The sequence below is a fragment of the Oncorhynchus masou genome, chromosome 8 (assembly GCF_036934945.1).
Source record: "Oncorhynchus masou masou isolate Uvic2021 chromosome 8, UVic_Omas_1.1, whole genome shotgun sequence".
Lineage (NCBI taxonomy): Eukaryota > Metazoa > Chordata > Actinopteri > Salmoniformes > Salmonidae > Oncorhynchus > Oncorhynchus masou.
This window is the reverse complement of record NC_088219.1, coordinates 13641763-13656587: the sequence shown is the minus strand read 5'-3', so window position 1 is coordinate 13656587 and position 14825 is coordinate 13641763. Positions and strand designations below refer to the sequence as shown.

Below are 14825 nucleotides of genomic sequence, written 5' to 3'. Positions count from 1 at the left end.
CTATTTTTATTTCTGCAAACTGCAATGGGTTTGTATCACTACCGTCTTAAGTAAACATGCAACTGAGATTCAAAAATATTGAAATATCAATTTATTCCCTGTCATTTCATATTTGCCTTGAATTAAAACAACATTGACTTTCACATGAGTAAATTTGTGCTCATTGTGCCCAGTTACTCACCAATAAGTACGTTTGGAGTCATTCTCACTCCAACATCATGAACCCATTGAATCCCTCCCTGAGGATCTAACCATTATGACTCAATGCTGTGGGCTGAGGGCTGTGTGTGGGTGGCCTGTCATGCCTTTCAGTAGAAAGTGACAGGAAGATGTCTAGACAGTAAATGTTTATAGTTTCAAACAATAGTCAAATACACAGTCAAAGAGTCACTCTTTTTAGACATTGCAAACAGTTTTACATCAAACCCAAACAAACCAATAACACATTGTCCATTAGGATGTGGCCCTGAAGAGTGCTTAACAGGAAGTTCAAAATTGGCTCTGACAATACTTAATATTTTTTGCATTTTTTTTCCACAGGAATGTTGCCTGTAAAAATAAAACGGGCAATGTTTTTTAAAACCCAATTCATACAATCTCATTTTTACCACATTCTTGCCGAGATAGGCCTTTTTTTAAATCGCCTGTCCACATGCTGGCAAATTCAGGGGTGGGAGTAGATGTGGGTGGGCATCCTATAGTATTTTAATAAATCCATTGAATATAGACTACACCGTCACAAAGAAATCCATTATTAATTCGTTTTTAGGCAAATCCTAAAAAACACAAGACTAATAAAATGTATTTTCAAAAGAATAGAATGGCATATATTGGGTTTAATTATGTGACTGGTCTGTGCAGTCTATGGGCTAGATGGCTACGCCATGCACATGAAATCCATAGTTATTTTGTTCGTTACACAGACAAGACACATGTAGGCTACCCTGATCACAATCAACATACATATTTTATAGTAGGCTAAGAATTTAATGAAATACAACAGAATAAAATACAAATAATATTTTTGCCACACAACGTATGGAACCGCTGTAATGACACAAATGATATTTTGAAAACAGACCAAGGCAATTTCATGCTTTAAAAAAAAATCCATGTTTCAGCTCTTACCATCACTCAGCTTTGTTAGGGAGCAGATTTAAGGTCTTACATTGAGAGAAACTTGGCGAACATTACAACAGTCTTAATTGTAGAGGCTTTGTCACCAACATGGTCTCGGAGTATTTTGTATTATTCTGTATTTAGCATGATATGTTATGTTTCATATGGTGTGTTAATTAGTGGAATGTCCATCATCCATTTCATTTCGTATGACATTATGGCAATTTTTTGTTGCGGTTAACGTTAGCTAGGTGGCTAGTTGGCTACCGCTAATTTTAGGTAGTTGGCTAACATTCGCTCGAGGGGTTAAAGTTAGTTAGTTAGGTTAGGGTTAGGGGAAGGTTAGCTCAACGGGTTAGGGTTAGAGTTCGCCAACATGCTAAGTAGTTGCAACAACAACAAAAAGTAAGTAGTTGCTAATTAGCTAAAATGCTAAAGTTGTCAGTGATGAGATTCAAACAAGCAACCTTTGGGTTGCTAGATGTTTGCGTTATACTTATTATTATAGTATTATTAGCTAGTCGTCTACAGTAGTACTAAGTTACTGTCCAGTGCTGAATCTCTGTCCCACTGGGAACACACTGGTTGAATCAAACAGACGTAAAGTTGATGCATATGTCCAGTGGAGTATGACTGAGTACTAGTACTGATATCTGGTTAACTGCAGTAATCAGTAATACCTCCACCCACAGAAAACAATCAAAAGTTGTTGCTGAAAAAAAGCAGTTCATTGCTATTTTATTTACCTAGGCACGTCAGTTAAGAACAAATTCTTATTTACAATGATGGACTACTTGTAAAGCCTCCCCAGCCAAACCCTCCCCTAACTCGGACGACGCTGGGCCAATTGTGCACCGCCCTATGCTAAACGGAATAAATAGTAGAATTCTCAGTATGATGAAGGAATCCCAAGAGGGCCATTACCAAAATCCCTTCGAGCCTTACCGACGCCCATTAAATAAGGTTTTGTACAAATTGGAAGATTATGCCAGGATCAAGAAGAACTTTCACCATTCCTTGTTTTTACCCCTTGAGCCCATTGTTTGTTAATTATCCATAATTAGCTATAGTTAGAGTTTGTATTCTCAATAGGTACATTCAACACTAAAATAACACCCTGGTGCTAGAGTGCTTGTTTAAATCAAAAACAAATGTTCAAATTTAAATCAAATTTTGTGTAAGTTACAGGTCAGATCAGTCTTGGAAATCCCAGACTTAGGGCAACATGTACATTGTGGGAAGCAACCGGTATGTCTAGAGAGATCAGGGCTGAAGAGTGGTTTCATATGGACACCAGAGCTATAGTTATCGTTGGTAGTTGGTAGTGCCGCATGCCATACTGTATATCGAAGAATTCACACATTCCTTAGTCTTATGCATTTCCACTATCCCTCTTAGTTCTGAAGATTCTTATTCGTGATTGTGCTACAGTACCAAAGCGGGATGCCAATTAGTCCGCACCACTCTTATTCAAATATATAGTTCTAATGTAGCCATCTGTGAGCCAGTTTTATTAATGGCCTGTGCACCAGCAAGCTATGTCAGAACCATGGGGATTTGTAGTCTATGTACAGTACATGTTTAGTATCCTCTTGTGTGAGAGCTTTTCCCTCCTTAACCTCCACGCTCATGGGTCAAATCGAAATGCCCCAAAATAGCTGGATGAGTCCTCTGCGTGCACGGCTGTAGGCGACGACACAGAAACAAAGATCTCATCCCCGGCCCTCAGCTCAAACAGGCCTCCCTGGTAGACAGAGTGGAGGGCATACTCAGTGTCAGGCGCCCAGCACTTGGTGCCCACCCCCTTCAGCAACTGAAGGGGCTTGGTGTATGACGTCTTCTTGTAGACACACTGGACCAGCTGGTAGCTGGAGGAGCCCCCATGGTGGTTACCCCCCTCGTGGGTGAGGGAGGGATAGCGGAAGTACACCTGGGCATACAAGTAATAACGTCCGGACCGGGGTATACGTAGGCGTCCATGAGACAGGGTCATGTTGTGGAGATGGGAGCCGAAACTCTGGTTGCCCCAGGACCGAACCGGGTGGCGGCAGGACTGATGCAGGTCTTTCTGAGGGGCCAGGGATATAGGGCCTATAAGGAGGACAAAGGAAGATATTTCAATACATTTACATTTAAGTCATTTACAGACAGACAATTCAAAGCATTACTACTGTAGACTCAAAGGTGAGTCGGCCTATACAGTGGCTTGCGAAAGTATTCACACCCCTTGGCATTTCTCCTATTTTGTTGCCTTACAACCTGGAATTAAAATAGATTTTTTTTTTGGGGGGGGGGTTGTATCATTTTATTTACACAACATGCCTACCACTTTGAAGATGCAAAAACAATAAGACAAAGAAACTGAAAACTTGAGCGTACATACAGTGCCTTGCGAAAGTATTCGGCCCCCTTGAACTTTGCGAACTTTTGCCACATTTCAGGCTTTAAACATAAAGATATATAAAACTGTATTTTTTGGTGAAGAATCAACAACAAGTGGGACACAATCATGAAGTGGAACGACATTTATTGGATATTTCAAACTTTTTTAACAAATCAAAAACTGAAAAATTGGGCGTGCAAAATTATTCCGCCCCCTTAAGTTAATACTTTGTAGCGCCACCTTTTGCTGCGATTACAGCTGTAAGTCGCTTGGGGTATGTCTCTATCAGTTTTGCACATCGAGAGACTGACATTTTTTCCCATTCCTCGCAAAACAGCTCGAGCTCAGTGAGGTTGGATGGAGAGCATTTGTGAACAGCAGTTTTCAGTTCTTTCCACAGATTCTCGATTGGATTCAGGTCTGGACTTTGACTTGGCCATTCTAACACCTGGATATGTTTATTTTTGAACCATTCCATTGTAGATTTTGCTTTATGTTTTGGATCATTGTCTTGTTGGAAGACAAATCTCCGTCCCAGTCTCAGGTCTTTTGCAGACTCCATCAGGTTTTCTTCCAGAATGGTCCTGTATTTGGCTCCATCCATCTTCCCATCAATTTTAACCATCTTCCCTGTCCCTGCTGAAGAAAAGCAGGCCCAAACCATGATGCTGCCACCACCATGTTTGACAGTGGGGATGGTGTGTTCAGGGTGATGAGCTGTGTTGCTTTTATGCCAAACATAACGTTTTGCATTGTTGCCAAAAAGTTCAATTTTGGTTTCATCTGACCAGAGCACCTTCTTCCACATGTTTGGTGTGTCTCCCAGGTGGCTTGTGGCAAACTTTAAAGGACACTTTTTATGGATATCTTTAAGAAATGGCTTTCTTCTTGCCACTCTTCCATAAAGGCCAGATTTGTGCAATATACGACTGATTGTTGTCCTATGGACAGAGTCTCCCACCTCAGCTGTAGATCTCTGCAGTTCATCCAGAGTGATCATGGGCCTCTTGGCTGCATCTCTGATCAGTCTTCTCCTTGTATGAGCTGAAAGTTTAGAGGGACGGCCAGGTCTTGGTAGATTTGCAGTCTGATACTCCTTCCATTTCAATATTATCGCTTGCACAGTGCTCCTTGGGATGTTTAAAGCTTGGGAAATCTTTTTGTACCCAAATCCGGCTTTAAACTTCTTCACAACAGTATCTCGGACCTGCCTGGTGTGTTCCTTGATCTTCATGATGCTCTCTGCGCTTTTAACGGACCTCTGAGACTATCACAGTGCAGGTGCATTTATACGGAGACTTGATTACACACAGGTGGATTGTATTTATCATCATTAGTCATTTAGGTCAACATTGGATCATTCAGAGATCCTCACTGAACTTCTGGAGAGAGTTTGCTGCACTGAAAGTAAAGGGGCTGAATAATTTTGCACGCCCAATTTTTCAGTTTTTGATTTGTTAAAAAAGTTTGAAATATCCAATAAATGTCGTTCCACTTCATGATTGTGTCCCACTTGTTGTTGATTCTTCACAAAAAATACAGTTTTATATCTTTATGTTTGAAGCCTGAAATGTGCCAAAGGTCGCAAAGTTCAAGGGGGCCGAATACTTTCGCAAGGCACTGTAACTACTATGTAGAGCCACCCTTTGCAGCAATTACAGCTGCAAGTCTCTTGGGGTATGTCTCTATAAGCTTGACACATCTAGCCACTGGGATTTTTGCCCATTCATCAAGGCAAAACTACTCCAGCTCCTTCAAGTTGGATGGGTTTTGCTGGTGTACTGCAATCTTTAAGTCATACCACAGATTCTCAATTGGATTGATGTCTGGGCTTTGACTAGGCCATTCCAAGACATTTAAATGTTTCCCCTTAAACCACTCAAATGTTGCTTTAGCAGTATTCTTAGGGTCATTGTCCTGCTGGAAGGTTAACCTCTATCCCAGTCTCAAATCTTTGGAAGACTGAAACAGGTTTCCCTCAACAATTGTTCTGTATTTAACGCCATTCCTTCAATTTTGACCAGTTTCCCAGTCCCTGCCGATGAAAAACATCCCCACAGTATGATGCTGCCACCACCATGCTTCACTGTGGGGATTGTGTTCTCAGAGTGATGAGGGATGTTGGGTTTGCGACAGACATAGCGTTTTCCTTGATGGCTAAAAAGCTCAATTTTAGTCTCATCTGACCAGAGTACCTTCTTCCATATGCTTGGGGATTTTTTTCTTTAACAATGGCTTTTTTTCTGGCCACTCTTCCGTAAAGCCCAGCTCTGTGGAGTGTACGGCTTAAAGTGGTCGTATGGACAGATACTCCAATCTTCGCTGTGGAGCTTTACAGCTCCTTCAGGGTTATCTTTGGTATCTTTGTTGTCTCTCTGATTAATGCCCTCTTTGCTTGGTCCATGAGTTTTGGTGGGCGGCCCTCTCTTGGCAGGTTTGTTGTGGTACCATATTCTTTCCATTTTTTAATAATGGATTTAATGGTGCTCCATGGGATATTCAAAGTTTCTGATATTTTTTATAACCTAATTCTGATCTGTACTTCTCCACAACTTTGTCCCTGACCTGTTTGGAGAGCTCCTTGGTCTTTGTGGTGCTGCTTGCTTGGTGGTGCCCTTTGCTTAGTGGTGTCGCAGACTCTGGAGCCTTACAGAACAGGTGTATATACACTGGGATCATGTGACAGATCACTTAGATTGCACACCGGTGGAATTTAACTCATTATGTGACTTCTGAAGGTAATTGGTTGCACCAGATCTTATTTAGGGACTTGATAGCAAAGGGGTGAATAGATATGCACGCACCACTTTTCTGTTTTATTTTTATTTGTTTGTTTTTTAAACAAGTAATTTTTTTCACTTCACCAATTTGGACTATTGTGTGTATGTCCAGTACATGAAATTCACATAAAAATCCATTTAAATTACAGGTTGTAAAGCAAAAAAATAGGAAAAACGCCAAGGGGGATGAATACTTTTGCAAGGCACTGTAGGTAATTGGATTCCTTTAACAAGGGTTTCTTTAACTTTGGCGAAATTTGTGCAGTAGGGAAACAGCATTAAGGTGGATTCGATAGGAGAATGAGAAAGCGGCAAGCGAAAATTCAGTCAAGAAACAAATAAATATCGCTGTTCTGACGTATTTGTTTATGAGGACGACATTACTGAGTTCATGTGGATACATGATTTCTGGTGATCTGAATATGAAAACAGTGCCCTGTATGTGAAGTCTGAGGTTTATGTGAAATCATGACATAGTTAGAGATGAGCGATGCCACGCCATTATTTGCTCAGATGGTCTTTGAAGATGTTCAGGTTCGGTTCCAGGCATAAGCGGTCGCTTCGGACCCCCGGATGTTAAAAAAAATATATTTTAAAGAAATTAGTCAGGGTCTCAACTTACAATTGAGAGTAAGAATAGTAGAATACACAATGTGTAATTTTTTACAATTTGGATGTGCATCAGCAGTTTTTCTCTTGTTATGTCAGTCACTGACAGTCCTCAATTGGCCATGTCAGCTAACAATGTTAGACTGGTAGTTACTCTAGCCAGCTATCAAAACCTGTAGTAATCGGACAGATACCGACCGGGCCCACATTGATTTTCGAAGTCATTCTCACACATTAATCATATTAACATGGCATAAGTCATTAAAGAATGTGTAGAATTGCAGGAAATGTACTATAAAATTGTAAGGTTTTCTTTCCGATCCATGGCAAAATGTGTAGAATTGCAGAAAACGTACTTAAAACTTCAATATTTTCTCTACGTTCCATGGAAAAATGTGTAGATTTGCATGAAATTAAATAAAACTTAAATATTTTACTATACCGTCGAGAGGGGTACCACCAAAATATTTGCCGTGAGTTGGGGTGCGACCCAATCAAATTGCTTAGGGCCCCCAAAAGGATAGAGCTGGCCCTGCAGATGTTTGATATTAGTACAGTGTTATTAAAGCTATACTGTTGAAATTGACTGACATTCTGCAATTTTATCCCAGCATAAAAACATTGGATTACATTAGATAAAACCAAATCAAAACAACTCTGACAAAAGTGAATGTCCCACCAAAAGAACAAGAAAGCACAAACATACTAGTCTCCCATACCCTGTAAGCTACTGTCTCGGAGTGTGAGGTGAGCAGAGGGCTTCTGATGCCCTGCAGAACTGACGGGCTTGGTTCTGGGCTGGGCACTGGGCTCTGAAAAGGAGCATAGCAGTGAGAGAACAGTAGCACCAGGAGTGGATATTAGATAGATAAGATATGCTATAGTGATGATGATGACTGATGGATGGATGATTACCTGGAACGGCGTGTTTTGAAATAATGTTTTCTGTCACCTGAAAGACAAAGCCCCTTTTAAAGATGTGGCATAGAGCTCAATAGAGAACACACAGCATAGGATTGAGTATAATACAGCCTATGACATGCAGTGCAGCATTCCTCTTGAGCAATCCAATTCTTTGTAATTCCAATTTCATGCTGAACACAATTTTTTTTTTTTTACAAGCTCGTTCGACAAAGTCGAGAGGGTACACATTTTATTGGGACCTGGACACATCCCAGTAAATTATCTCACTCCCTCGATTTCATGGAAAAACACAAGGAGGCGACAGACCAGATGTGCGACTGCCTCAATTGGTTTTTCAACTGAAATAATGAAAAACAGCTGTGCTCTTTGAAGATGAATCATCATGCACTCTCAAATGCTACTCCCACCCACCCCTTGATCAGGATCTACACTACCGTTCAAAAGTTTGGGGTGACTTAGTAATGTCCTTGTTTTCCATGAAAACATACATGAAATGAGTCGCAAAATGAATAAGAAATATAGTCAAGACGTTGACAAGGTTATAAATAATGATTTTCAATTGAAATAATAATTGTGTCCTTCAAACTTTGCTTCGTCAAAGAAACCTCGATTTGCAGAAATTACAGCCCTGCAGACCTTTGGCATTCTAGTTGTCAATTTGTTGAGGTAATCTGAAGAGATTTCACCCCATACTTCCTGAAGCACCTCCCACAAGTTGGATTGGCTTGATGGGCACCTCTTACGTACCATACGGTGAAGCTGCTCCCACAACAGCTCAATAGGGTTGAGATCCGGTGACTGTGCTGGCCACTCCATTATAGACAGAATACCAGCTGACTGCTTCTTCCCTAAATAGTTATTGCATAGTTTGGAGCTGTGCTCTGGGTCATTGTCCTGTTGTTGGAGGAAATTGGCTCCTATTAAGGGCCGTCCACAGGGTATAGCATGGCATTGCAAAACAGAGTGTACAAACCGTGTACAAATCTCCCACTTTACCACCATCAAAGCACCCCCAGACCATCACATTGCCTCCACCATGCTTGACAGATGACGTCAAGCACTCCTCCAGCATCTTTACATTTTTTCTGCGTCTAACGAATGTTCTTCTTTCTGATCCGAACACCTCAAACTTACATTAGTCTGTCCATAACACTTTTTTCCAATCTCACTCTGTCCAGTGTCTGTGTTCTTTTGCCCATCTTAATCTTTTATTTTTATTGGCCAGTCTGAGATATGGAGTTTTCTTTGCAACTCCGCCTAGAAGGCCAGCATCCCGGAATCGACCATTCACTGTTGACGTTGAGACCGGTGTTTTGCGGGTACTATTTAATAAAGCTGCTAGTTGAAGACTTGTGAGGCATCTGTTTCTCAAACTAGGCAATCAAATGTACTTGTCCTATTGCTCAGTTGTGCACCGGGGCCTCCCACTCCTCTTTCTATTCTGGTTAGAGCCAGTTTGCTCTGTTCTGTGAAGGGAGTAGTACACAGCATTGTACGAGATCTTCAGTTTCTTGGCAATTTCTCACATGGAATAGCCTTCATTTCTCAGAACAAGAATAGACTGACGAGTTTCAGAAGAAAGTTCTTTGTTTCTGGCCATTTTGAGCCTGTAATCGGACCCAGTGCTGATGCTCCAGATACTCAGCTAGTCCTAAAGAAGGCCAGTTTTATTGCTTCTTTAATCAGAACATCAGTTTTCAGCTGTGCTAACATAATTGCAAAAGTATTTTCTAAATGATCAATTAGCCTTTTAAAATTATGAAGTTGGATTAGCTAACACAACGTGCCATCGGAACACAGGAGTGATGGTTGCTGATAATGGACCTCTGTACACCTATGTAGATATTCCATAAAATAATCTGCCGTTTCCAGCTACAATAGTCATTTACAACATTACCAATGTCTACACTGTATTTCTGATCAATTTGATGTTATTTTAATGGACAATTTTTAAAATTTTCTTTCAAAAACACGGACATTTCTAAGTGACCCCAAACTTTTGAACGGTAGCTTCCTGCCATCCAGGACCTATATAATAGGCAGTGTCAGAGGAAAGCCCATAAAATTGTCAGAGACTCCAGTCACCTAAGTTATAGACTGTTTTCTCTGCTACCGCACGGCAAGCGGTACCGGAGCGCCAAGTCTAGGTCTAAAAGGCTCCTCAACAGCTTCTACCCCCAAGCCATAAGACTGCTGAACAATTAATACAATTGTTCAGTAATAAGCCTCATTATTGTTATTCTTATTGTGTTACTTTTTATTTTACTCTACTTGGTAAATATTTTCTTAACTCTTCTTGAACTGCACTGTTGGTGAAGGGCTTGTAAGTAAGCATTTCTTGGTAAAGTCTACAATTGGTGTATTCGGCACGTGTGACAAATAAAGTTTGATTTGATTCGATGTATTTGACGTGTGACAGAAAGAGACCATGACGGATGATTCTTACAGCTTTATCTAATTAGTGAAGAATTTGTTCTTAACTTACTTGCCTAGAAAGGTTAAATAAATAAAACATTTTTTTGTGTGTTTTTTTTTTCCATAAGAGTAAACTAGAGAATTGAGTATGATGCAATGTGGACCATTGGAAGAGGAAAGCTGGAGAGGAGCTTTGTCTGATATTTGGGTTTAAGCTGGGGTTAGACCTCCATTAACAACCATGCATCAGAGAGGAAGCTGATGTACGTAAGGTTCTGAAGTATTCCATCACTGGACTAAGCTCTGAGATCAGAAATGTCAACACAGCATGTTACGAGTATGGCAAAAGTGAATGCTATTATAACTCTCTCCCTTGTTAGGAATTCCATCACCATGTGTATGTAGTACTTCTACAAACATTGTCGGTATTTCAATAGTTTGTAATGAACAAATGTTCATGTAAAAAACTATGACTGTGTAACTGAGACATTGACAGTTAAGCTCCTGCAGCCCTCCCACTCAAACACATTATGGATGACGGAGTGGGTGTTCCCCTCCTCATCCAAGAATTGGATTACCCACTGGGCACACTGGTTGAATCAATGTTTCCTCGTCATTTCAATGGAATTACGCTGAACCAATGTGGAACAGACGTTGAATTGATGTCTGTGCCCAGTGGGCGGGCTTTAACGGCAACTCAGATCAATTCAAACCTGTCGTAGAACAAAGACATACATCATGGCAGCATCAAACAGCAGGTGGTACCCACCTTGGTGACATAGGCCCTTATTCCCTGGGCCAGTTTGATGCAGGGCTCCCCAAACAGTTGAACCAGAGACTCCGGTATCTCCTGGTCTTTCTCCAGGGCATTAAGGAGCCCCAGGCAACGTAACTCCTCAGCCACCCCTTGACTCCTCACCTGCACAGAACAACCCACACAGGACAGGGATAAGTAGGTATCTTTGTCTGTATCTATATTAGAGGACAAGGATGCAACTACTTTGTTTTGGGTTTACCCTATAAAAAATATAGACCAAGTATCGCCATAACATCTGCGATGTAATTCTTTTAAATATTATTGTTCTATTTTCAAAGGATTAACTAACAGGCTTGATGGCACAGACCAGAAATAGTGTGCTGCTTTTCATAAATACTATATATATATATATAAAAAAATACTATATATTATATATACTATATAAATACTATATATACTATATATAAATACTTCCTGACTGATGTCTTGTTGCTTCAATACATCCACATAATGTTCCTTCTCATGATGCCATCTATTTTGTGAAGTGCACCAGTTCCTCCTGCAGCAAAACACCCCGACATCATGATGCTGCCACCCCCACAACATGATGCTGCCACCCCCACAACATGATGCTGCCACCCTCACATCATGATGCTGCCACCGCTGTGCTTCACGGTTGGGATGGTGTTCTTTCACTTACAAGCCTCCCTCTTTTTCCTCCAAACATTATGATGATCATTATGGCCAAACAGTTCCATTTTTGTTTCATCAGACCAGAGGACATTTCTCCAAAAAGTACGATCGTTGTCCCCATGTGCAGTTGCAAACCGTAGTCTGTTTTTTTTAATGACAGGTTTGGAGCAGTGGCTTCTTCCTTGCTGAGTGGGCCTTTCAGGTTATGTCAATATAGGACTCGTTTTACTGTGTTTAAAAAAAAAATGTACCAGTTTCCTCCGGCATCTTCACGGGGTCCTTTGCTGTTGTTCTGGGATTGATTTGCACTTTTCACACCAAAGTACGTTCATCTCTAGGAGACAGAACGCGTCTCCTTCCTGAGCGGTATGACGGCTGCGTGGTCCCATGGTGTTTATACTTGCGTACTATTGTTTGTACAGATGAACGTGGTGCCTTCAGGCATTCGGAAATTGCTCCCAAGGATGAACCAGACATCCACAGGTACAGCTCCAATTGACTCAAATGATGTCAATTAGCCTATCAGAAGCTTCTAAAGCCATGACATCATTTTCTGGAATTTTACAAGCTGTTTGAAGGCACAGTCACCTTAGTGTATGTTGTGTATGTAAACTTCTGACCCACTGGAATTGTGATACAGTGTTGAAATAAGTGAAAGTGATAAGTGAAATAATCTTTCTGTAAACAATTGTTGGGAAAATGATCCGTGTCATGCACAAAGTAATGTCCTAAACGACTTGCCAAAACGATAGTTTGTTAACAAGAAATTTGTGGAGTGGTTGAAAAACGAGTTTTAATGACTCCAACCTAAGTGTATGTAAACTTCCGACTTCCACTGTATTGACGTGTGCTGTGCTGTTAGTCACACTGCTGCAGTTGTACGTTTTCCAACACGATAACAACAAATGGCAAACATTCCCAGAAACCTGTTTTTGTTTTGATAAGTAATGCAGTACAAGACCAGTCATGTACATGATTTGATTGCTCTGCTTGGGTGAAAGAGATACAACACCTTTCCATGCCCCCATTGCCAACTCCTCAGAACTTAGCTGACTCTAAACTTGGCAGCTTTTGTAACTTTGTACAATACTTAATGCATTGTTAGTCAGGCCTTATGATAAAGTTTGACATAGCATTGAGTTGCAGTGAACTACAAATTCCTTTCCTCTCAACTAGTATTTGCCTGGTAACTACCAGTTTCATAAACTTTAATTGTTACTTCCAATGTAGGTGTTTTTTTCCCTGGGGGATGTGGTTCATTTGGGTTTGTTTCTTCCACCCCAGACTCATAATAGTGACTCACTGGCTCTTTGTCTGTGCTGCTAACAGGCTCTGCCATCATTGTAACAATCCAATGCCAGAATTACAGAAAGAGGAGAATTTGACCCATGTAATTAGTACACTGATTAGACCTGACAGCTCCAGACTACATTGATTATTACAGTCATATTAAACAACATCCAATTACAACGTCTTCAGTTTCCACTTTTAATCAGCAGGTATCATACAGTCTAAATGGGAAAGTGGACTGTCTTTATAAGTACGCATTATAGTTCTGATTAGGAGGTGAAGATGAATGTAGCCTACTGTATGTGTATTTATTATCTGTAGCTAGAATACTGCTTTTTAGAGTATTTGTAACATGTTTATATAGGGTAGTTAGTTCATATACTCTTAATGATTAGATACGTGTTATTTTATTGGCAGACTGATTTGCATCACCTCAAGAAGACTCTATAGGCAACTACATACTTAATAAATGTGTTTATGCATGTTCTCTGAATGTGTTGGCATAACTTTCCTGACTGGAGAAGCAACTGTGAGCTGAAAAAAAGAGAGCCTAAACAGAAGTTTTCTGGTTGTCGTGCGAACATCAGCTGTTTTGTCAAAGAAAACGCCTTACCTGAGCAACTGACATGTTCAAGAAGACGAGGAGTCCAGTTGTCGAAGCTACTTGCAGTACAACCACGACAATAACGATCATTGGGATCCATAACTTTGACTTGACGTCTCGTCGGCTGTTTGATGCGGCCATGATATTTCTTTGTTCAACGACAGGTCTCAATTGATCTCGAATTGCCATAAAATACAATTGGTGGATGAGGGGGGCCACCAACTCCGTCACCCATAACACTGTCAATATTTTCTCTGTTGAGTGGGAGGGCTGCAAGGGCTAAACTGTCCAAATTCAACATCGCCCACGTGTCATTGTTGCCGAACACAAAGGCTTTTTTTCCCCTGAGCGTTTTTATACTAATCTCCCGTGGGAAGATTCTGTAGCCTATAGCCTGCTACAAGTACTCGGTTTTCTAATTTGAACAGTCAACCCCACTATTTTAATTGGCTCTAATGCTATATGTTTGGATCTGCTTTTTGCAAACAGGTAGGCTAAGTTTGACATGGTTGGTTTATTGATGCTTGATTTATGTTCATCTAAAATGTAGCCTGTTTTTGTGGTCCTACGTGTTCAGTAGGATATTGATATTGAGCTTTATTTGTAACACTCAATGGCTCACATTCCCTCAGATAGAGTGAGAAGAAGACATTTTGTCTGTCCACAAGTCAAACTGGCAGTCCCCAATTTCCTCACTGGTCCAGTAGACTCTAGCTGCAGACCTCATCATTCAGGACCCTCATCTCTCAGGCTCCTCTCTATACTGCCACCTACTGGAGACCTCATCTCTCAGGCCCTTCCCCTAATCGCTCAAGCCCCTCTGATGAACCGCCTCGGGAAAACGAACCCCTATTTCATTTGGCTTCTGAATGCTTATCATTTCATTGGCTCCTGACTACTTCCTCATTCTACGGGTCACAGTAGCAGCCATTTTTTTAAACTTCATTTTGATTTGTCTACCTGAATAGAAATAGCCTATTGTTGCTGCTTTATATGATTATTTATGTATTTTAGTTCATGGAATTCTGCTTGTGTCACTATCCCAATTTGTTGAATTTACTTGTTTATTTCATTCTATTTGGGAGACAATGAATTTAAACATTTTGCATTATTGAAATATTATGAATTATGTTGGATGATGAAAATAATCCTGTCTGACAGAGAGTTCAGTCCTATGTCAATCCTGGAAGATGAAGATGGGTTCTAGATTACTCCTGCTGGGAATGATATCTTTAAGCCTACCTTTCTCTC

The 14825-nt window shown here is 40.6% G+C and overlaps 1 protein-coding gene across 1 annotated transcript; it reads right to left on the bottom strand.

Moving 5' to 3' along the window:
• Positions 1-76: 76 nt before the first annotated feature.
• On the bottom strand, positions 77-13991 carry LOC135544129 (tumor necrosis factor ligand superfamily member 10-like). Its single transcript, XM_064971530.1, has 5 exons — positions 13584-13991; positions 11000-11149; positions 7807-7843; positions 7611-7703; positions 77-3210 (listed from the first exon to the last, which is right to left on the bottom strand). The coding sequence occupies exons 1-5, from the start codon at positions 13761-13763 to the stop codon at positions 2747-2749; spliced, it is 924 nt and encodes a 307-aa protein (XP_064827602.1). The 5' UTR covers positions 13764-13991; the 3' UTR covers positions 77-2746.
• Positions 13992-14825: the final 834 nt, after the last annotated feature.

Bases quoted from the DNA above. Each gene is read 5' to 3' on its own strand.
- LOC135544129 (XM_064971530.1), bottom strand. From the start codon at position 13,763: ATGGCAATTCGAGATCAATTGAGACCTGTCGTTGAACAAAGAAATATC. The intron at 7,844-10,999 runs GTGGGTACCACC...TTTGTCTTTCAG, and splicing joins TAAGGGCCTATGTCACCAAG to GTGACAGAAAACATTATTTC. The intron at 3,211-7,610 runs GTATGGGAGACT...TCCTCCTTATAG, and splicing joins CCGAGACAGTAGCTTACAGG to GCCCTATATCCCTGGCCCCT.